This window comes from Malus sylvestris, chromosome 17, assembly GCF_916048215.2.
Source record: "Malus sylvestris chromosome 17, drMalSylv7.2, whole genome shotgun sequence".
Taxonomy (NCBI): domain Eukaryota; kingdom Viridiplantae; phylum Streptophyta; class Magnoliopsida; order Rosales; family Rosaceae; genus Malus; species Malus sylvestris.
In genome coordinates, this window is record NC_062276.1 from 676576 (window position 1) to 698647 (window position 22072).

Consider the following 22072-nt stretch of genomic DNA (forward strand, 5'->3'; position numbering starts at 1 on the left):
GAATCATTCAAATGAATCAAAATCACTTTGAACAAATAAATGGTAATATTCTCCATTTATACCAAATAATCTGACCAAATCAACGTTAAAAATGGTAAGGATATTATGTTAAAAATGAAACCTTTTATAAATTATCCTTCTTTTATGATAGAAATGATGATATGAAATATAATAATCATATACGTTTACGTTAAAAATATTATAAAATATTGTACTAAAAATATACGAAGTCGTAACATTATACTAAAAATCAGAAACCTGTCACCGGGTGTCGACTCGAAATCCAGCACATCACCATCATCCACCCGCCTGCCTACGACACTCATCACTGTAATACATATCTTCTTCTTCTTCTTCTTCTTCTTCTTCTTCCTCATCTTCTCGTAAAAAATAAACCCAACAAAATAAAATCACTCTTTTTTTTTTCTCCAATCGTCGAAAGTTATCACTTTTCTGTGTGATGGGTCGGGTGCAGGAGAAGCTGCGGTCCTTCTTCAACAACAGATGGCTGGTTTTTGTGGCGGCAATGTGGGTGCAGTCCTGTGCGGGAATTGGCTACCTGTTCGGGAGCATATCGCCGGTGATCAAGAGCTCCATGGACTACAATCAGCGGCAGATTGCGCGGCTGGGTGTGGCTAAAGATCTCGGGGACAGCGTTGGGTTTTTGGCGGGGAGCTTGTGCGAGGTGCTGCCGTTGTGGGCGGCGCTGCTCGTTGGTGCTCTGATGAACTTTGTTGGGTACGGTTGGGTTTGGCTTGTTGTTACTGGTCGAGCTCCTTCTTTGAATTTGTGGGCTGTGAGTATCATATCTAACCAAAGTTCTTTGCTTTTCCTGTATTTTTTTTTTCTAATTTTGTTACCTTTTTGATCTAGTTTGATCGTGTATTTTGACATTGTGGATGGTTTTTGGCGATTTTCGCACTCCCGTTTTCTTGTTCTGCACTTTTACCTTATTTCTGGCTCTTGATTTCGTTTGGTAATCCAATCCAAAGGCTAAAAGAGGGAGGAGTAAGGCGTTGAAAAGGGGAGTGCGAAGATTACTTCTTTTCGTTCAGTTTGCGGATATACTGATTGAAACTCTGGAAATGGATAGTGTTTTTTTGGTATGTATGGGTTGAGAGGTTGAGTTGATAAGAAGAAGCTTAATGTTAATTTTTCCATAAAAAAGGAGTAATCTTTTGCCTTAAACTTGTTACTTTCTTATAAATTAGCAATCTTTTTGGTTGACCACTTGCAGTGAATTGAGTATATATACATGCTGTTTAAGGCTCTGTTTGGTCTGTGGAATCAGCATTTCTGCAATTTTCTGTGGTCTAAGCAAAGCGTAAAGTACGCCCAAAAAAAAGAAGAAAGAACGGCTTTTTCAATGAGCTTTTGGAACTTTAGACATTCTTTTGTTGTATGTTATGTCTTTTCCTTGATGCTACTGGATATAGCCATTTTTGTGTCATATGTTTTGATAACAAAATTTGCTCACTGTGTTTGCAATTTGCTAACAAAATTGGTCATTCTGGTAGAGTAAGGTAGTTCTCTGTAGTAGTTTCTGGTTTGTAATTAGATCTTCTACTGCGTTAGTAAACCTCGTTCATGAAAACTTTTGATAAAGCAACAATGTTTATAACAAACTTACAAACCATTTAAGCATTATGATTAGCAATGGTGGGTTGGTGCCTATGCCATGTATTCTTTTAAATGATTCGGTATTACTTTTTGTCATCTTGCCTTGGTTTAGTCTTTTTAACAGTTACAATTTTCAATTTTGCAGATGTGTATTCTTATATTTGTGGGAACAAATGGCGAGACCTTCTTCAATACAGTTGCTTTGGTCTCTTGTGTGCAAAACTTCCCAAAAAGTCGGGGTCCTGTGGTTGGAATTCTCAAGGGCTTTGCTGGGTTGGGCGGCGCAATTCTGACTCAGATATATGTGATGATCCATTCACCAGATCATGCATCTTTGATTTTCATGGTTGCGGTTGGTCCAGCAATGGTGGTTATTGCTTTAATGTTTATTGTCAGACCGGTTGGAGGTCACAGACAAGTCCGACCAACTGATGACATGAGCTTCACGTTTATTTATAGTCTGTGCCTCCTATTAGCTGCTTATTTGATGGGGGTCATGCTAGTTGAAGATCTAATTGATTTGAGCCACACCGTGTTGATTATATTTACAGCGATTTTGTTTGTGCTCCTGTTGATTCCCGTAGTGATTCCCATTTCGTTGAGCTTTTCTTCTGAGTCAAGATCTCTAGAAGAAGAGGCACTCCTACCCGAGCCACAGAAACAAGACCCCGGGAAATCTGGGCACGATGCTAATGAGGTAATATTTAGTGAGGTGGAAGACGAGAAGCCTAAGGAAATGGACTTACTTCCAGCATCTGAAAGGCAAAAACGAATTGCACAATTGCAATCGAAACTATTCCAAGCAGCTGCCGATGGAGCAGTTAGGGTTAAGAGGAGGACAGGTCCGCGTAGAGGGGAAGACTTCACCTTGACACAAGCTTTGATCAAAGCAGACTTTTGGCTGATTTTTTTCTCACTTCTCTTGGGTTCAGGATCTGGTTTGACAGTGATTGATAACCTCGGTCAGATGAGCCAGTCTCTCGGGTATGATGATACACATATATTTGTATCCATGATCAGCATCTGGAACTTTCTTGGTCGGGTTGGTGGCAGTTACTTCTCTGAGATTATTGTGAGGTATGAACTGATTACATTCTCATCTAGAGTTTATGTAGAGCATTATTTAAACTTGGGTTTGTGACTTCTCAATTCTCATCCATCGCTATGCATTTGATAGGGACTATGCTTATCCAAGACCGGTAGCAATGGCTGTGGCACAATTCATTATGGCAATTGGGCATATCTTCATTGCTTTCGGATGGCCTGGGGCAATGCACATTGCCACCATCTTGGTTGGGCTAGGCTATGGGGCACATTGGGCGATAGTGCCAGCTGCTGCTTCTGAATTGTTTGGCTTGAAAAAGTTTGGGGCTTTGTACAATTTCCTCACAATTGCAAACCCTGCTGGTTCGTTGCTCTTTTCTGGCGTGATTGCTAGCAGCATATACGACTTTGAAGCTGAGAAGCAAGCTCATCAGCACCATCACCTGCATATGAGTCCAGGAACATCAGTTTTCCAAGGCATGCTTCGAATGGACGCGCCAAAGTGTGACGGTTCTATATGCTTCTTCTTAACTTCGTTAATCATGTCCGGATTATGCATTGTTGCCTTTGTTTTAAGCATGATTCTGGTACATCGGACTAAGATTGTATATGCCAACCTGTATGGAAAATCACGTCCAGCTGGGCTTTCATAAGCTGAGGATTCCATCCAATACATCCTGTATTTTTTTTCTGTGTCAAACCACATTGTATTTCTTCCAAATTGTTTTGATGTTTCTATACTTTGTCTGAGGGTTGTGTAGATTCTTTGTGTGTTTCTGTAACCACATTTCAAGGATGATGGAGGCAAGTGCACGCCTCTTCAGTACTCTTGAGGATCGGTGCCCCAATTCAGTGCTATGTATGGTTGTGTAAGATTGTCTTTTCGAGTATAAGGACGTTGTATTGAATTTTGCCAGTCAATTGACCTTGAAATTTTGTTGTTTCGTGATCAGTTGTGTTCATAATTTTCCCATGAATGAAGGGTTTAGAACAGTTACAATTGTTATGAAAAACTTAAATTCCTGAGAATTAAGTTCTTATTTTGGAGATTATCGGGTGCTTGTTAACCCTATTAATTAGAACCAGTAGGTTATGCCATGATGAATATTTCTTAGCTTTCGATGATCATGAATTGAAGGTGGTGCAGTGTCTCCTGATCCCCCCTTGATTACCAGTCTTAAAACCGACTCTTCCAAGCTTCCTCATGGCAGCGACGAGGCTTCGTTGAAGTTACCTGGGTTCTTAGCAAAATCAAGGACAATGGGCTGTGATGCAGAGCCAGAGAATAGAACCTGATCTGAGCTCAACAACCCTTTCCCCAGCAACCCGTGAGGCTTTCGAGATGAGTCCATCACGGTGTCCCAATTCCACGTTGAACGAAGGGCCTCCTGCCTGCAGAAAATTGAATGTGGAACATGAGAGAGCCAGTTCATTGTCTAGTGGAAGTGCACCACAACTCATATGAGTCTCAAGACAACACTTACAAAGAATACACAATCCCGGACTGTCATTGCCAAAATGTCAGCACAGGAGACGACACCGGGGCATTGTGCTTCCACTGCTTGCTTTGCCCTGCTTGCTTTGCCTTGATCCCGGTGTCAAACCCGTCTCCTGCTAACGACAGCTTATCAGTGAAGTACTTCTCTGTATCCCCGTTTGGTGAAGCAAAATCATGATCGATGCATCGCATCCCTGCCTTGAATATTGCAAAGTTCAAATGAAGTTGGGAACTTTGAATGTAACGTTCATAACCATGCAAATAGGCCCATATATAGATGGCCTTATAGAATGTCGGCAGGCCCAAATCTCTCATGATGGCCTTATAGTATTTCGAGAAAATTTTCATTGTAACGGAAACACGGATAGTATACTACGAGGTTTTACGTAAGAGCAAGTCCACCCCTAAGGACTTTGTGTCAGCACCCAGCGCATTTATCCATTCAAGTGAAGAGTAATAGACTCCAGTGAACAGTAATAGGTTAAAGCATCTCCACCTCTAACAAAAAATAGCCTAGTCCATTATATTAAAATATTAGTTTTTTTATTATAAAATAATAATTTTATTTTTAATTTCTGAATTTATAAAAAATAAAATAATAATAATAATAATAATTTCTAAATTTATTAAAAAGTTTATGTATTTTTTAAAAGTGAAATTCTTAATTTTTTGGGGGAAAAAACGTGGACCGTTGATCTATGATCGGACGGTCCAGTTTAAAAGTGAAATTAAAATTTTTTTTACCGTTGAAAATCCAACGGTCTAGAATAACTACCCGTTGGAAATCCAACGGCTGCAAGTGGGCCACGTCACTGAGCTCGGGTTGTGGTCTGAGTGCGCCTGCGTGCGAACCCCACCACCTGATTTCTTGTCTCCTACTCGCGCCCACGCGATCGTGAAGGCCACGCGCCAGTACAAAAATGCAAACAGGCCAGTCCCTTGGTCAGTCAAAAATGGGCTGGGCTAGAGACTGGCATGGGCTGGGCGCCAGTCAATTGGGTCGGCTGGAGGGGATCCACTGGGTCCTGGCCTATTTTTTCAACTGGGTGCTGGGCAAAAAGTCCTCCGGTGGACTTGCTCTAAGTGATGGAGAATTTTATTTATTAAATTATTAACACATATCTCATTATTTATATAGTGGGTACCATATGTCACCCTAAAAAATCTCTCCAATATTTCGTACGGGTGGAGCATACGAATCTTACCGATACGCGATTCAAATTTCAAACAAGTCTATATGAGGGCACACAGTTGAAGAGGAAGACTACAACGGCCATGGCGTCGATGGATGTAGAAGAAGCACGACTGGGGTTTCCGCACTGGAAACCCCTCCGTCGAAGGTTTGCTCCTGAATCTCCTTTCTTCGCAACTGGAAACATCGAGAGGGAACTGCTCGCCAAACAGGTTTACATTTCTCTCTAATTTGGTGTACATTTCATGAATTTTGATGTCATCTCAGATGATTTGCGTCGCTCGAGTCCGAATTTGAACTGGGTTTTTTAATCATCAAACGCAATGAGGAATTAGCATTTCAAAATTTTGGTAGCACATTTGAGTTTTGAATTTGGGGTTGCTTTATGCTAAATCAATTTACTGTGATTTTGGTTAGATTGCATTGGATTTAACCGAAGACGAAAAGCATCAGCTTCGAGAAATGGTAGATGAGGAAGGCAGGTATTCACGTTTCATGGTTATATGAAATTAATGTACTGCAGTAAGACGCTATTGTTTGTTTTGTTGCTTTTTTACTTGATGTGAAGTGCGTTCTTTGCTTTTGCAGGGGGGTTTTCTGTCCGATTGTTGGTTGCGGTGCTCGCTTGAGTTCCTTGGAGGACTTTGAAGATCACTACAATGCACGGCACACCGCGTCTTGTTCTGTGTGCTCTAGAGTCTATCCAACCTCACGGTTGCTCAGCATACATGTATCCGAAGCACACGATTCTTTCTTTCAGTCGAAAGTGGCACGCGGCTATCTCATGGTATTTACTCTTTATTTTCCTCCTTGATTCGTGCTGGTATTGTCCATCATATGACATTTTCTTCTTGCTTTCGAATTTGAGTCAGTTATGGCGTAGTGCAAGTTCCTCTTTCACTTTTAATCAATTTTGTTGGTTTTAAATTACGAGAGTTCTAGGGGAAGCAAAAACAGAAGCCAAACGTGACCGTTGAAGTCATTTTATAGTTTTTGTTCTCTCTTCTACTGTCTAGCTGTCAAGCTTGAAACCCACGGATAATGGATTGGGTAATCGCTGAAATCCTCACCCCCAAACGGCATATCATTACCCCTTAAAAGTTTCAAAAAACGCATAAGTGCGAACTAGAGTTATACTTAAACCTGAAGAATCCATCCGGCATTCCTCAAAGATCACCGCTTTTTCTAGATGATATTGTCTATACAGATGTTTTCTGATTTATATACTGAAAGGACGGTTTGCTTTTGTCTCTTGCACCAGCATTCTTCGTGCACTTTTATTAAAGCATTATTTGTTGAAAATGTTAGTGTTTTATATGAAGCAAGAACACAATCCAAACACTACCATGGAAGACTTTTCGTACTTTTCTTTTCCTCTTGAATTCCGCTGACAGCGCCTTGGCTAAAGCTCATGGTTTTTGCTAGGTGATATCTTTGTCTATAGATATGTTTTCTGGTTTATATACTGAAAGGGTCTTAATTCAAAGACGAAAGATTTCTATATCGCCTTCTTGAGCATGCACTGGTTTAATCGTGTTAATTTTGTTTGGATTTCTGTGGTGTAACAGTATGAATGCCTTGTAGAAGGCTGTGGTCTGAAGTTCAAGAACTATAAAAGCCGGCAGCAACATCTGGTGGACAAGCATAAATTCCCCACTTCATTTGAGTTTTTCAAGAAGGCTCTTCCTTCCAAAAAGCAGAGGCAGAAGAAGAACCAACGGAGACAAGTTGTTCCGAAGAAGGCAGATTCATCTAGTATGCAAGTAGATAACGAAACCATGGATGGCCTTGTTTCTGCCGTTTCCAAATTAAGCACATCAGACTCGACCCCTTCAGCCATCAGCTTTGGTCGTCGACCCACTCGTGGAGTGACATTCGTCCCAAGAGCTGTTCAACGTGAGAAAAAACCGGACTCTGCATAAGTTGGAATGCCGAGAACTCTTTCGGAAGATTTTGAATGTTGTAGGTGGTGATGATTAATTGTTGAACGGTTATGAGTGAGCAGTTTGCTACACCCTCCGATTGTAAGGATGTTTTGGGATCACCGATGTGGATGGAATATTTTCTTTTTTCTTTTAGCTTAATGCAATAGTTCAGTGCTTTTAAAATGATTGAAAGCGTTTTTGAAGAAAATGTTTTTGAAATAAGTACTTCTTAGTAAAAATGCAAGTAAATCATTTAAAATGCTTCATGTAATAAGTACATAACTGATGCTTTTTGAAGAGCACACTTCAAGTGCTTTTGAAATCCAAAATTATTTTTATTAAAAACGCTTTCACTCATTTAAAAAGTACTTTCAAACGAGTTAAGAAATTCTCAAAACTAGTGCACTTTCGATTTTGTAGTGGCAATATGCAGACGACGTCGTATAACCGTGCCCAGATGTGCAACAATTGCAATTTGCAATAGAGCGCTTTACGTCTGTGTATAAAGATCCCCTGTTTCCTCTCAATTCAGCTCATAACTTCGATATTCTGTTCGTGTTCTTCGTTCCCTCAATTCTTCAGCTCGTCGGAAAAAATGGACGCCATCGATTCAGTGTTCAGTCCGCTGAGAGAGTTCTCGAAGGACAGCGTCCGCCTCGTCAAGCGCTGCCACAAACCCGACCGTAAAGGTAATAATAACCCCATCCACTTCCAATCCAGTCCCATCCATTTCCTTCTTCGGATAATTAATCCAACCTGCATGTAATGTGTAACGTAATCCTGTTGATTTTGAAAACCTTCGAGATGCGATCTGTGCTTTGGACCGGACTAATCTATCCGGCGCGCCTTTTCTTTTCCGTGTGAATGTAACAGAGTTCACGAAGGTGGCGCTCCGTACGGCGATCGGATTCGTGGTGATGGGATTCGTCGGATTTTTCGTGAAGCTGATCTTCATCCCGATCAACAACATCATCGTCGGAGCTGCTTAGGTAATGCCCTCTTTATATGGTCAGTTTGCATGCAATGAATTTGCAAATGGAACTCTGATTTAGGATTTCTTAATTACCATTTTCCATGATCCAATTTAGTTTAATTATATTTGGAAATGTGAGGGCGAGCTTTGACGCAACAGAAAATGCCTCAAGGGGTAAGGTTGAGTATTCCTTCCGACCATCGCAAAGTGGAGAGCCTTGATGGCTTAAGGTCGCCCATTATATTTGGAATTGTGTGTGTATTGAATTATCCTAATTTTGTATATGAAGGCAATTCATTGCTTGCGAAAGTTGCACACTGGCACCGGTGTTCCATCAGTTTTCTGTAACTTGAATGACTGGATTCTGCGAGTCGAATGTGATTGGTTTTATACAGATTTACGTGCGAATTGTTCCAATTTCCGAGTGTTTGATCATCGTGTATGATTGCGTGGGAATGCTTGTAGTCGTAAATCAAGGGAATCACAGGATTTCTACTTAAAGGTTAAGGTTCTTGATCATTGTTTCGCCAATTAAGCGTCTGTAAAATTTAATGTTTGTGCTGCAGGTCGTTTGGCACTTTCAAGTAGATGAAAGTCTGGCAGTGAGCGCTAAGGAGGGCCAAGATCTACCATCACGGGCACTGTGATGTTAATCAGTGTTTTAGACATTTGTTTCTTCAGAGCTAGTTGAAATAATGTTTCTGAAGCAGTTGAGATTGTACTCTCTTGTTCTACTATAATTCAAAAGATTTAAGCCATTTAGAACTTCTCTCTTGGTCATGGCTCGTTCATTCTCTCTATCATCTTCGAACATATGGAGAACAAAAAGGAGAATCGGAGTGAGATTTTGCAGACTCAGCCGATCACTAGACGAGAGTTACTAAAATTGCAAACTCAATACATGACTCGAGATTTTCCGGTGGAAGTGTTCTTATAAAATTTTACAGAAAGGAAAAGGAAAAGCAAGGCAAACTCAACTGCAAGATTGCTCAACATAGAACCGAGAAATTAACAAACCGGATTGGCATCTGCAGCATCAGCAGAAGCAAGTAGTAGCTCGGGTTTGTTTTGAAGGATGTAGCCTTCCTTTCTCGCTTTCTTACGTTCACGCTGTAGCCTGAAGTTCTCCCTCTTTTTAACCCGGTAGCTGTTGGGGTTCTCCGGCTGGACTTCTCGAGGGTAAACACTAATCTGCGGATAATACAAATCAACGATTCGTGTTAGCATACAATACGCAGACAATCAAACCACAAGAACTCCAGATCATACCTTCTTCTTGTCGGGTCCAAACTTCTCAAATTTAACCATGCCATCAATCAAAGAGAATATGGTGTGGTCCTTGCCGAGCCCCACATTCTTCCCTGCATGGAACTGATAATTCGATGCCAAAACAAACCCAGAAGTCACAACAACATTCTACATTTCTACATGTGCCAAAATGAAACATTAGTCAAGAGAAATGATTTCCGCGTTCATTTTTTTTCTTTCTATATGGTCGCATTTATTTTTGTTTATTGATTTTCTTTTGATTTATTCAATCCGAATGACGGAAATAAACATCCATCTAAATGAAATGAGCAAGACGCATATATAAATGAGTAAACCCAAACACGATCCATTGCCAATCCCTAGCTTCAAGTACCCAAATTCAAGTTCGACACAGTTCATTTCCTTCTCAAATTGGTTTTAATTACAGAAAACTAATGAAAAATGCTTGAAAACTTTGAATTTTAACGAAAATAATAAAATAAAAGGTAAAATAAATGGTATCAGATTGACATTTTAGTGTAAAATATGATTTTTCGTTAAAATGAACCGTCCCGACAACTTTTCGTTAAGATTCCTTTAATTATTCCTAAATCCTACCATGCCAAAAAAAAAAAAAAAAATAATAATAATAATAATAACCAATTTTATCAGAAAAATGGGTGAAATTGAAGTTACCTTGGTGCCACGCTGGCGGACAATGATGGAGCCAGCCTTGGCGACCTGGTCGCCGTAAATCTTGACGCCGAGCCTCTGGCCTTTGGAATCACGGCCGTTCTTGGTACTCCCAGCTCCTTTCTTGTGCGCGTTTTGAATCGTCAATGGAAGTCTCTGTGGGCCCGACGACACTAACGATAGCTTGGGACCCAGTTGCAGAGAACCCAAATCGCCTCTGAAGAAGGAGGAGGAGGACGAGCTGGAGGTGGAGGTTGGGCGGAGAGACAGCCCCCTGAAAGCTCCGACTACGTTGAAACTCATGGACGCAACCGCCATTTCTGAGAAATTATTAAGCTTTCATAAACAGGAGAGTGTGAATTTGTGGACAGCCAAAGCTTATAGCTTTGGACGAAGAAAGAAGAGGAAAGGAGAAGATAGTGAAAACCTTATCCTGGAGGCTGCTGATTGGGTATCTCTGCCGAGTGCATTCTAATTTTTTATTTGGGCCGTTTATACTTAGTCCATTGGGCTTGAGCTATAAGCCCACATCCACCAGAGCGTTTTGGTCCGGTAGCCGCACATGTGGTTGTCCGGCCAAGACTCACTTGGTGAAACCAAAAAGGGTTGGGTGAAGCCGATAACAAAAAAGGTCTTCGGGTTTGTCTTTCATTGGACATATAAACCATATCGTTTACCACAAGTGAGATGATGCACTGCATAGTTTGTGTTTCTAGTACTAAAAATTTGTCTAAATTTAGCATTAATTTTGCATGAGTGAGTGGAAATTGAAATACAATATCTATCCGTAAGATATTCAAAATTCTTAAACTACGTTTAATGGAGTACTATCGCGTCATTGACCGATAGGTTTAACATTGCTAATGTGTAAAAATCTTGAAGTTGAGCGTTCTTGACGGCGATCCTGATCGTACTCTAAGCAAGTTTATTTCTTATTCGTCGTCTCATGCAATCGCCGTGGACAACGAATTTTGAAAGAATACTCATAAGTATGAAGTACGTATCATCAACGTATAAAGAAGCATTCACCAAAAGAACACACACAAGTACATGCATTACTGATCTGAATAAGAAGTTTACATCTTAGGGATACATAACATATTATTATTAATTTAACATTGCATTAATCATGCCTTGTTACGCAAGTACCAAATGAAAAGAAGCCTTGGATTTAAACAATCTGCAAACTGCAGGGATGAAAATCGTTGCACTCGAAAACATAGGAACAAAAGTGGAACATTGCGAAGGCTGATGGTACTGAAAACATGTTTTAGCCTGTAAAAGAGGGAATACAGAAGTGAATGAACAATTGATACTTGAAAGACCAGAATGGTGCTGGTTTTGTTGGCCATTCATGGCAACAAAACGATGAGTCACTGTGACTCACCGAGTGAAGTAAAATGTGGGGTGGCAGTTAGGTACAAAGCATTCTTTCTCTTGCAGGTCAGTCCTAAACTCTCTGTCATGTCAAGTTCGTCTGGATTCATCCCATTCGCCAGTTTCCAATCGAAGTGGTAGAGCAATTCAGCGAGAGCAAGTTCAATCACGGTAACACCAAATGACATGCCTGGACATATTCTTCTGCCGGCACCAAATGGAATGAACTCAAAGTCAAAACCCTTAAAGTCAACAGAAGAGCCATGAAACCTCTCTGGCTTAAAACACTCAGCATCTGCCCCCCATATATCTGGGTCTCTTCCCATTGCCCATAGATTAATAATTACTTTTGATTTAACTGGTAATTTGAATCCGCCGACTTGAACCGTGTCCCTTGCTTCTCTTGGGAGCAAAGCGAGTGGAGAGTGTAACCTCAGAGTTTCTTTCACCACCGATTTCAAGTAGTCCAACTTTTTAACATCTCTTTCTTCAATAACTTTGCCTTTCTTTCCTTCAAATTGGACAACTGACTGTCTCACTTCAGCTTGAGCCCTCTTCATGATTCTTGGGTTTTTCATCAACTCTGACATTGCCCATTCTAAGGTAGTAGCTGAAGTCTCGCTTGCTGCAGCGAAGATGTCCTGCACATAACAATTTTTTTTGACTGAGTTAGACCGTAAGGACGACATTGGTGTGTGGGGCAAAATGTGTAGCATGACAATAATTGATTTTCAATGTGCGGGACCAAAATCATGAGTTTAAAAAACATAAGCAACCATTTGTGATAAAACCCCTTCATATATTTCTATTAAGTGATGAATGACAACGAAGATGAAATGTCTACAGTACAACAAAGCAAGCCTACATTACTCACCAGAATGATATCTTTGATCTGATTGGTAGTGAAGTTGAACTCCGCCTTATTGGACTCTTTAAGTTTTAGAAGTACGTCAACAAAATTTTCCTCCTCCCCCTCCTCCGCTTTGTCATTGCCTGCTGTAGTAGTACTAGTACTACGGATCATCAAGTCTCTTTTGGATATTTTGGTCTTATGATCGTTGATGATATTTTCGAGAATCTTACCGAGCTTGCTTTGTATGTCTTTCAAAGCAGGGATCGACCCAGTAACGAACCCAAGAAAACTGAGTGAAGGAAACAAATCAGGAATATCAAACCCACTAGCAAGTTTGTTTACTTCGTCTAGTAGCGAAAGGAACTCCTTTTGGTCTTTGCATTTTTTCCCAAATGCTGCCTTTGACACCACGTCATTTGCGAAGCTGCAGCACCTGTCACTAAAATTGATGGCAAGTCCCCTGTGAGACATTGAGCCAATGGACTCAACAAGATTCTGTGCCTCCTCTTCTCTTATGGATCTGAAAGACTGCACACGTTTCGCGCTCAGTAGCTCGAACATACAAACCTTTCTCAGCGATCTCCATAAATCTCCATAAGGAGCAGAGATAATACCTCCTTGACCAAAAGACAAAACCTCTGTCGCCAAAACAATAGGCCTCTGCGCAAACGCAAGCTCATGAATCTTCAACACCTCCCGGGCAGCTTTGGGAGATGAAATAATCACGGCCTCTAATTGACCCAGTTTAAGGTGCATGATGGGTCCATGTTTCTTCGCTAAGTCTCTAAATATGTGGTGTGGTAGTCGACCGACCATTTGATGCAAGTTTCCAATAATCGGCAGCTTCCATGGCCCTGGGGGTGACTTTAGGCCTCCGGCTCTGGATCGCTTCCAAAAAATCACCAGGATGCAGACAAGGAGCGAAACGAAAATAGGAAAATACGGCCCTTCGACAATTAGGAACATAATTTGATCCAGATAGGCTGTGATCAATTTCATCATACGACTTTGAGGTACTTTACTTGCAAATCAAAGCACTTAAATTTGGATCGATATGTTGAAATTGCTTAAGGTGTTCTCAACGTAAATACTGGTTTTGAATTGGAACAATAAAAAAAAAAAAAAAAAAAAATCATGTGTAGTGCAACTGTGGAACAACAAAATAAAATAAAAAGAGTTTTAACGAAAAACCCGCGATACTGTTCATTTTAATGAAAAATCACATTTTTACACTAAAAAGTTAAACCTGGTACTATTTATTTTACCCTTTATTTTGTCCTTATCATTTAAACTCAAAATTTTCATGTCATTTTCATTAGTTTTCCTTAAAATAAATGCACTTGGAGTGCAATGTGCAAAGCAAGTTCATAAAATATTACATAATAATGCAGTAGACATTTTTCAACCAATGCCTGTTTTCTAGCTGGATGCTTAAGTTAGCACGTGCAATTTTCTATATGCAAATGTGCAAACGCCCTTTTTTACTTGCCATACGTCCATGACAGTTCTGTTTTTTTTTATTTTCTCTAATTGATTCGTTCTCACGGATTAAGAAATGTGCATGAGAGGTAAAAAAAGATGTATGAATAGCATTATTCTTTAAAATACATTATCAGCATGATACTAGTCCCAACATTGGAAGAGATACAAATTCTGGAACCCCCTCCCCAACTAATAAAAAAAAAATTCTTTTGAGTGAGATTGTAACATCACCACTCCATGTAGAGGCAATCAAGAAAGCCGCATAAGTAAATATATACCCAACAGAAAAGTGGGCTAATCCAACCAATCTTGCTTGCACAATGGAAAGAGCCATCGGTTTATCTCTCTATTGAATCAAATTAGCCAAAGATGTGCATTCATGAGCCCATGCTAAAGTTTCAATCAATTCCTGTCAATATCCACTCCAGGAAATTAAGAACATAAATCACGTAACCCATTACTCTATTCAGATCTATTAAAGTGTTTAGGGATGAATTCTAGGCCCAGTGGTTGTGGATGAATTCTAGGCCTGTATTACTCTTGGCACATTCTGGGATTAATTCCTGGCGCTAGTGAATCGCATGATGGTGGCTAGGGGGAGGCTGAAATGCCTTTATGAGCCTTCCCGACCCTTGAAAGAGAGGACTGTCGTGGTAATGCCACCAGCTGATCCCATTTTAAAAAAAATTATATTAAAGTGTTTTATTCATCAATATTTTACCTAAAGTACCAATGTAAAGTCTTTCTCCACTTACGTTGTAACACACAATTTAAATATAAATCTTGCACATATTCAAGTTTCACCCAAGTATTAATCAATTTTAATGTGATCAATTGATGGGTATTCAAATTAGACATTTGACTTGTTTGTCCATAACCACAAGTTTGGTAATAAGTCTAACATTTTTTGTTAATATAGTTTAGTAAGGATAATAAATATATATTTTTAGAGTTGGTGTTGACTTTGTTAACAACTAGCCGATGAGCATTCATTTTATTTTTTGTTTTTTTATTAAGGAGTGTGATTAGTTTTTAAAATTTTAAAAAGAGTATAAAAAAATGATGGTGAGATAATTTCTCTTAATAAGTGCATATTTTATCTTAATATTACATAATTATTGTTTTGTCCTCCTTATGTAAATATTGTCTATCAAAAGTGAGGGTAAAATAGAAAAAAATAGGGATATGATTGTCATTTTCTCAAAAGATACAAAATTAATATTTTGCCCTCCTTATGTAAGTATTGTGTATCAAAAGTGAGGGCAAAATTGGAAAAAATGTGGCAAAAAGTTGACAATGAGGGTTCTCTTAATAATAGTACTAGAAGATGAGCACACAATTTGTGTGTGAACAATTTCATTTTCTTTTTTGTTTTTGATTAAGGAGTGTGATTAGTTTTTAAATTTTAAAAAAAGAGTATGAGACAATGATGATAGGATCTCTTAATAAGGGCATATTTTTCTTAATATTACATAATTACCATTTTGCCCTCTTTATGTAAATATTGTGTATCAGAAGTGATAGTAAAATAGAAAAAATGGAGATATGATTGTCATTTTCTCAAAATATACAAAAGTACTATTTTGCCCTCCTTATGTGGCAAAAAGTTGACAATGAGGGTTCTCTTAATAGAATAGAAATAGATATATAGACAATATACAAATTGAGCTTATATGATATTTTTCCTAAAAAATTGTCAGTATAAGCATATTTATAGATTACATGTGCCTATCATAAAAGTAAAAAAAAGAGACATGATTTCTTTCTTTCTTTTTTTGGGCCTTTCATGTTGATTAAGTGGAGGTTTAAATTTGAACTAAGGCTCGTTTGGAAACACTTTTAAAATGACTAAACACGCTTTTAGAGAAATGTTTTTGGGTTACAAAAACAATTCAAGTGTTTTTCCATATTTTACTAAGGATTGGTTCTAAAAACATTTTCATCAAAAGCTCTTTCAGTCATTTTAAAAGCACTTCCAAACGAGTCTTTAGCTGTCACGTGTAGTTTCATTCTATTGTCTACATAAACTGACTATTCATATGCAAGAACTAGAAAAAAACAGCGGTTTGAATCATGATCAATGAATATGTTTTGTTGGGGAAAAGATACGGAAATTCAAAGATTCACTTACCAATCAAGTGGAGCAGGAGTAGGTAGGTGCAATGGGTTTTGGGCTGCATCATGCCCGCTGTAATGCTAAATGCCATAGTGACCGCCATCACCAGACCTGATACAATTGTTATCGACAAACAATCTGCATTTGGGCATAGCTGCTCAGTATTTGGCTTTGGGTAGGTACATCATACATACTCTATAATGCTAATCGGCACAGCCCCATGTACTATGATATTGAACCGAGTTACAAGAACGAGTGAGGTGAACTAAGAAAGGCCAACAGAAACGTGTTGGAGCTAACAATACCATAATTCCCGGGTGCAAATTGCAAAAGAGTACATCTAAAAGGATTCTCAACATACGAAGTAGAAAAATTAGTTACAATCAAGAGTAGAGTATGGTCGACTCGCAACTAATCAACACAGGTTCTGATTTAGAAAATTCAGTTTATGAGTTTATGCATGAACGAGACCATCAAGAAAGCTACCTGCAATTCTTGACCTATATATATCTGGAGTACACCATCAGCTACTTGCAACCCTTAACCTACCTTACACTGCGATTAATGAACTTTTCCGATCATTTGATTGCTTAAGTTAAGTTGCATTGATTAGTGATTCTCTAACATTTTTTAGGTCATTAACTAATATATGATCAGAAATTAGCATCAGATTAACCATTCTTTGATATGTGACTCGAAGTAGCACCAAACTAAGCTAAGCTTACTCATTTTTTCATTTGTTGGTTTGTCAAATTCAGTATACGAGTGTCAAATGTCAATGCATGAATGAGACCATCACCACATGTAGTCTAATATTCTAGTGGATAGAGTACTGGATTTCTACTCTTGACGTGCGTCCATGTTTGAAACTCAAACCAAGTTCATGTTCGACAGCCGAGCTTATAGCTTTGGACGAAGAAAGAAGAGGAAGGGAGAAGATAGTGAGAGAACCTTATCCTGGAGGCTGTTGATTGGGTATCACTTCCGAGTGTGTTCTAAATGTTTACTTGGGCCGTTTATTACTCAGTCCATTGGGCTTGAGCGATAAGCCCACATCCGCGAGGGGGTTTTGGTCCGGTAGGCTGTAGCCATGTTGTTGTCCGGCCGAGACTTACTTGGTGGGACCAAAAAGGGGTGGGTGAGGCAGATACTAAAAAAGTCTTCGGATTTGTTTTTTATTGAACATATAAACCATATCGACCACACTTATTATAATAACACATGGATAATACACGGCGTGATTTGTGTTCCCTGTATTCATAAATCCAAATTTAGTATAGATTTTTAATAATTGGAATACATTATCTATCAAGATACCCAGAATCTAGAAACTATTTTTAATGGAGTACTTAAGTTTAGCGTGATTATTTTTCTATTTCTTACGAATATAATGAGTCATACAATGAAGCTCTAAGAGAGAGTCATTGAGCATAGATTGAGGCAAGAGACACGGGTTTTGGACAATCAATTCGGATTCATGCCAGGGCACTCAACCATTGAGGCAATCTATCTCTTACGAAGATTGATGGAAAGATATAGAGATAGGAAAAAAGATTTACACATGGTCTTTATAGATTTGGAAAAAGCGTATGATAGCGTCCTAAGAGACATTCTTTGGAGGATTTTAGAGAAGAAAAGAGTACGAGTAGCATATATCCAAGCTATAAAGGATATGTATGATGGAACAAAGACTGTCGTAATAACTCATGAAGGACAAACTGAAAGCTTCCCTATAACTGTAGGGTTACATCAAGGCTCATCCCTAAGTCCTTACCTTTTTGCATTGGTAATGGATGAGTTAACGGGACATATTCAAGATGATATTCCTTGGTGTATGCTTTTCGCATATGATATAATGTTGATAGATGAAACTCAGGAAGGGGTAAATGCGAAGCTTAACCTTTGAAGAGAAGTGTTGGAATCTAAAGGTCTTTGCCTAAGCCGATCAAAGACAGAATATATGGAGTGTAAGTTCAGTGCAAATGGAGGCCAAAATGAGTTAGGGGTGAGGATCGGAGATCAGAAAGTACCAAAGAGCGACTGCTTTCGCTACCTATGATGTATCTTGCAAAAGAACGGAGAATTAGATGGACACCTCAACTATAGAATACAAGCTGGATGGATGAAGTGGAAGAGTGCATCCGGCGTGTTGTGTGACTGCAGTATGCCACTGAAGCTCAAGGGAAAATTTTATAGGATGGCAATAAGGCCGGCGATGCTGTATGCCACGAAATATTGGGCGGTGAAGCATCAACATGTACATAAAATGGGTGCAACGTAGAAGAGGATGCTTCATTGGATGTGTGGGCATGGGAGAAATGATAAGATTAGAAATGAGGATATCCAAGGTAAAGTAGGAGTAGCCGAAATTAAAGGAAAGATAAGAGAAAATCGGCTACGGTGGTTTGGTCATGTGCAAAGAATGCCTATTGATGCTCTGGTTAGAAGATGCGACTACGGGACAGAGGTTCAAGGCCAAGGGGTAGAGGAAGACCTAGGAAAACTTTGGAACAAACTCTAAAAAAAAATTTAGAGTACTTGGATCTAACGGAGGACATGACACATAACCGAGCGCAATGGTGTTCTAGGATTCATATAGCCGACCCCACTTAGTGGGAAAATACTTTGTTGTTGTTGTTGTCTGTCTAACAAACCGAATAATTAGCGAATTTAGTGCAGATTGAGTACGACCACGATCGCGTCATTGACCGATAGCTTTAACGTTGTTAATGTGTAAAATCTTGAGGCTGAGCCACCTTTGGCATCTGGTTCCTGACGCCGTTCATACTCTAAACAAGTTTATTTGTTATCCATCGTCTCAGACAATCAATTTGGAGTTGTGGACAAGGAATTTTGGAAGAAGAAGAAGAAGAGCAAGAAGAGCAACAGTAGAGTAGTAATAGGGATGAGGATTTTGGAACTTCCGACATATTGAATATTAGAAAGACATCTTGGTTTTAGTAGTTTGGGAAAAAATTCATTTCCCAAACTTAGCCTGAGGCTCTGAAAAGTGAGCAATATGGCCAATAAAAAATGGTGTATCATCAACATATATCCGTACATATCTGAATAACATGTTTACATCTTAGGAATGACAAACAACTACAAAGTTTTATCCTACTATGTCCTAGAGCCGACAACAACATTGCATTAATCATGCCTTATTAAGCAATTACTAAATGAAAAGAAGCATTAGATTCAAACAATCTGCAAACTGCAGGGATGAAAATCGTTGCAATCTAAAATATAGGAAGAGAGTGGAACATTGTGGAGACTAATGGGACTGAAAACATGTTTTAGCCTGTTAAAGAGGGAATACAGAAGTGAATGAACAATTGATTCTTGATTGACCAGAATGGTGCTGGTTTTGTTGGCCATTCATGGCAACAATACGCCGAGTCACTCTGACTCATTGACTGAAGTAAAATGTGGGGTGGCAATTAGGTACAACGTATTCTCTCTCTTACAGGCCACTCCAAAGCTCTCTGTCATGTCAAGTTCGTCTGGATTCATCCCATTCGCCAGTTTCCAATCGAGGCGGTAGAGCAATTCAGCAAGAGCAAGTTCAACCATGGTAACACCAAATGACATGCCTGGACACATTCTTCTGCCAGCCCCAAATGGAGTGAACTCAAAGTCAAAGCCCTTAAAGTCAACAGAAGAACCATGAAATCTCTCTGGCTTAAAAGACTCAGCATCTGCCCCCCATATCTCTGGGTCTCTTCCTATTGCCCATGCATTAATAATTACCTTTGATTTAACTTGTACTTTGAATCCGCCTATTTGAACCGTGTCCCTTGCTTCTCTTGGGAGCAAAGGGGCTGGAGAGTGTAACCTCAGAGTTTCTTTCAACACCGATTTCAAGTAGTCCATTTTTTGAACATCTCCTCCTTCAATAACTTTTCTTTTTTTCCCTTCAAATTGGAGGACTGACTGTCTCACTTCAGCTTGAGCCCTCTTCATGATTCTTGGGTTTCTCATCAACTCTGACATTGCCCATTCTAAGGTAGTAGCTGAAGTCTCGCTTCCTGCAGAGAACATGTCCTGCACATAAAAAAAAAAAAATTCACATAGTTAGACAGTAAGAACGACATTGATGTGTGGGACAAAATGTGCAGCATGATAATAATTGATTTTCAATTTGCGGAACCAAAATCATGTGTTTTGAAAACGTGAGAATAATTTTATAAAATGATGAGTGACGACGAAGAAAAAAATGTCTGCAGTACAACAAGGCAAGCCTACATTACTCACCATAATCCTATCTGTGATATGATTGGTTATGAAATTGAACTCCACCAAGTTGGACTCTTTAAGTTTTAGAAGTACGTCAACAAAATTTTCCTCCTCCACTGCTTTGTCATTGCTTTTGATTTTATGATCGTTGATGATACGTTCGAGAATCGTATTGAGCTTGCTTTTTATGTCTTTGAGAGCAGGAAACAAATCAGGAATATCAAACCCACTATCAAGTTTGAGTATTTCGTCTAGTAGCGGAAGGAACTCCTTTTGGTGTTTGCATTTTTTCCCAAATGCTGCCTTTGACACTACGCCACTTGTGAAGCTGCAGCACCTGTCCCTAAAATTGATGGCAAGTCCCTCGTGAGACATTGGGCCAATGGACTCGGCAAGATTCCGTACCTCTTCTTCTCTCACGGATCTGAAAGACTGCACACGTGCCGCACTCAATAGCTCAAAAACGCAAATGTAAGCTCATGTGTCTTCAACACGTCCTGGGCAGCTTTGGCAGATGAAATAATCACGGCGTCTAATTGACCGAGTTTAAGGTACATGATGGGTCCATGTTTCTTGGCTAAATCTCTCAGTGTGTGGTGTGGCAGCTGACCGACCATTTGATGTAAGTTTCCAATAACAGGCAGCTTCCATGGCCCTGGGGGTGACTTTAGGCCTCCGGCTCTGGATCGCTTCCAAAAAATCACCAGGATGCAGACAAGGAGAGAAGTGAAAAAAGGAAAATAGGGCGTTTCGTCAATTAGAAACATAACTTGATCCAGATAAGCTTTGATCAATTTCATCAAAAGACTTTGGGGTATTTTACTTTGCAAATCAAAGCACTTCAATTTGGATTGATATGTTGAAAGCGCTTAAGGTCTTCTCAACTTAAATACTAGTTTTGGACTGGAACAACAAAATAAAATAAATGTATTCGGAGTGCAAATGTGCAAAGCAAGTTCTTAAAATATCACATAATAATGCATGAGAGATTAGTTGAATATCAGAGTGCGCAACGAACAAGACTAACAAATAATAAGAATTTTATTGAACAAACTGAGAATGCCGAGACGGCTACAAAACTCTAAGAGACTACATTGTGAATGACTTTATTCTCTAACTAAATTACAAGCTCTATTTATAGAGCAATAAACCAAAGAAACCCTAATGCGTATATGCCAAAAATACCCTACTACAAAATCAAATCAAATCTCTAATTAATTTCCTAAATAAACCTAATAAATTCCAACACCCCCCGTCAAACTCATGGCGGTACACAACATGAGTTTGCCAACAAGCAGATGTGGATGCAAGCCTCCAAATTCCGATGCCGATGCCGATGCCGATTTCCGATGCCAATTTCAATACGAAATTCCATCGATGCAAGTGCAAGATTCCAATGCCAGTGCAAGATTTCCATGCCAGTGCAAGATTCCAATGCCAGTACCAGTGCAAATGTCGATGCCGATGCTAACAAACAAACAAAAAATCCAACCAAATATTTTTTTTCTTCCTTCTTTCTTCCTTTTTTTCCTTCTGTGCGATTCCTTCCTTTTTTTTTTTTTTTTACCTTCTGTGCGAACCAACGTGCGACCCAACATCACCAACCTCCTTCCTTTTTTTCTTCTGTGCGAACCAACATCACCAGCCTCCTTTTTTTTTTTTTTTTCGCGAGGGTACGGTTGTGGACGGATCCAGATGCAGGGTGGGGCTGGGGAATGCAGAAATCCTAGTGCGATGGATTCACCAAATTCCTTTTTTCAAAAAACAGAATTTTTTTTCTCCCTTTCTTGAAGACTACCAAGGACAAACTGAAAA

At 39.3% G+C, this 22072-nt stretch overlaps 6 protein-coding genes across 7 annotated transcripts in view; 3 read left to right on the top strand and 3 right to left on the bottom strand.

Annotated features, from left to right (window-relative positions):
• The first annotated feature begins 265 nt into the window (after positions 1–265).
• Positions 266–3613, top strand: LOC126612248 (protein NUCLEAR FUSION DEFECTIVE 4-like). The gene is made up of 3 exons (XM_050280623.1): positions 266–796; positions 1766–2697; positions 2798–3613. Exons 1-3 carry the CDS (start codon positions 461–463, stop codon positions 3315–3317), a joined length of 1788 nt encoding a protein of 595 aa, XP_050136580.1. The 5' UTR covers positions 266–460; the 3' UTR covers positions 3318–3613.
• A 1716-nt stretch (positions 3614–5329) lies between these two features.
• Positions 5330–7462, top strand: LOC126611692 (uncharacterized). The gene is made up of 4 exons (XM_050280070.1): positions 5330–5566; positions 5772–5836; positions 5943–6141; positions 6923–7462. The coding sequence occupies exons 1-4, from the start codon at positions 5438–5440 to the stop codon at positions 7274–7276; spliced, it is 747 nt and encodes a 248-aa protein (XP_050136027.1). The 5' UTR covers positions 5330–5437; the 3' UTR covers positions 7277–7462.
• Positions 7463–7618: 156 nt separating this feature from the next.
• On the top strand, positions 7619–9019 carry LOC126611694 (protein transport protein Sec61 subunit gamma-1-like). The gene is made up of 3 exons (XM_050280073.1): positions 7619–7968; positions 8153–8268; positions 8819–9019. Exons 1-2 carry the CDS (start codon positions 7875–7877, stop codon positions 8266–8268), a joined length of 210 nt encoding a protein of 69 aa, XP_050136030.1. The 5' UTR covers positions 7619–7874; the 3' UTR covers positions 8819–9019.
• Positions 9020–9129: 110 nt separating this feature from the next.
• On the bottom strand, positions 9130–10625 carry LOC126611693 (50S ribosomal protein L27, chloroplastic-like). The gene is made up of 3 exons (XM_050280071.1): positions 10197–10625; positions 9522–9623; positions 9130–9443 (listed from the first exon to the last, which is right to left on the bottom strand). The coding sequence occupies exons 1-3, from the start codon at positions 10509–10511 to the stop codon at positions 9261–9263; spliced, it is 600 nt and encodes a 199-aa protein (XP_050136028.1). The 5' UTR covers positions 10512–10625; the 3' UTR covers positions 9130–9260.
• A 660-nt stretch (positions 10626–11285) lies between these two features.
• LOC126612110 (desmethyl-deoxy-podophyllotoxin synthase-like) lies at positions 11286–13441 on the bottom strand. Its single transcript, XM_050280423.1, has 2 exons — positions 12445–13441; positions 11286–12211 (listed from the first exon to the last, which is right to left on the bottom strand). Exons 1-2 carry the CDS (start codon positions 13423–13425, stop codon positions 11567–11569), a joined length of 1626 nt encoding a protein of 541 aa, XP_050136380.1. The 5' UTR covers positions 13426–13441; the 3' UTR covers positions 11286–11566.
• A 5619-nt stretch (positions 13442–19060) lies between these two features.
• LOC126612109 (desmethyl-deoxy-podophyllotoxin synthase-like) overlaps positions 19061–22072 on the bottom strand; it is a 47239-nt gene continuing 44227 nt past the window's right edge. The window contains exon 2 of one of the 2 annotated variants that reach the window (XM_050280422.1): positions 19061–20065. In XM_050280422.1, the coding sequence (XP_050136379.1) occupies positions 19421–20065 (645 nt within the window). In that variant the 3' untranslated portion in view covers positions 19061–19420. The remainder of the gene's footprint in view (positions 20066–22072) is intronic. The other variant, XM_050280421.1, reaches the window with a different exon arrangement.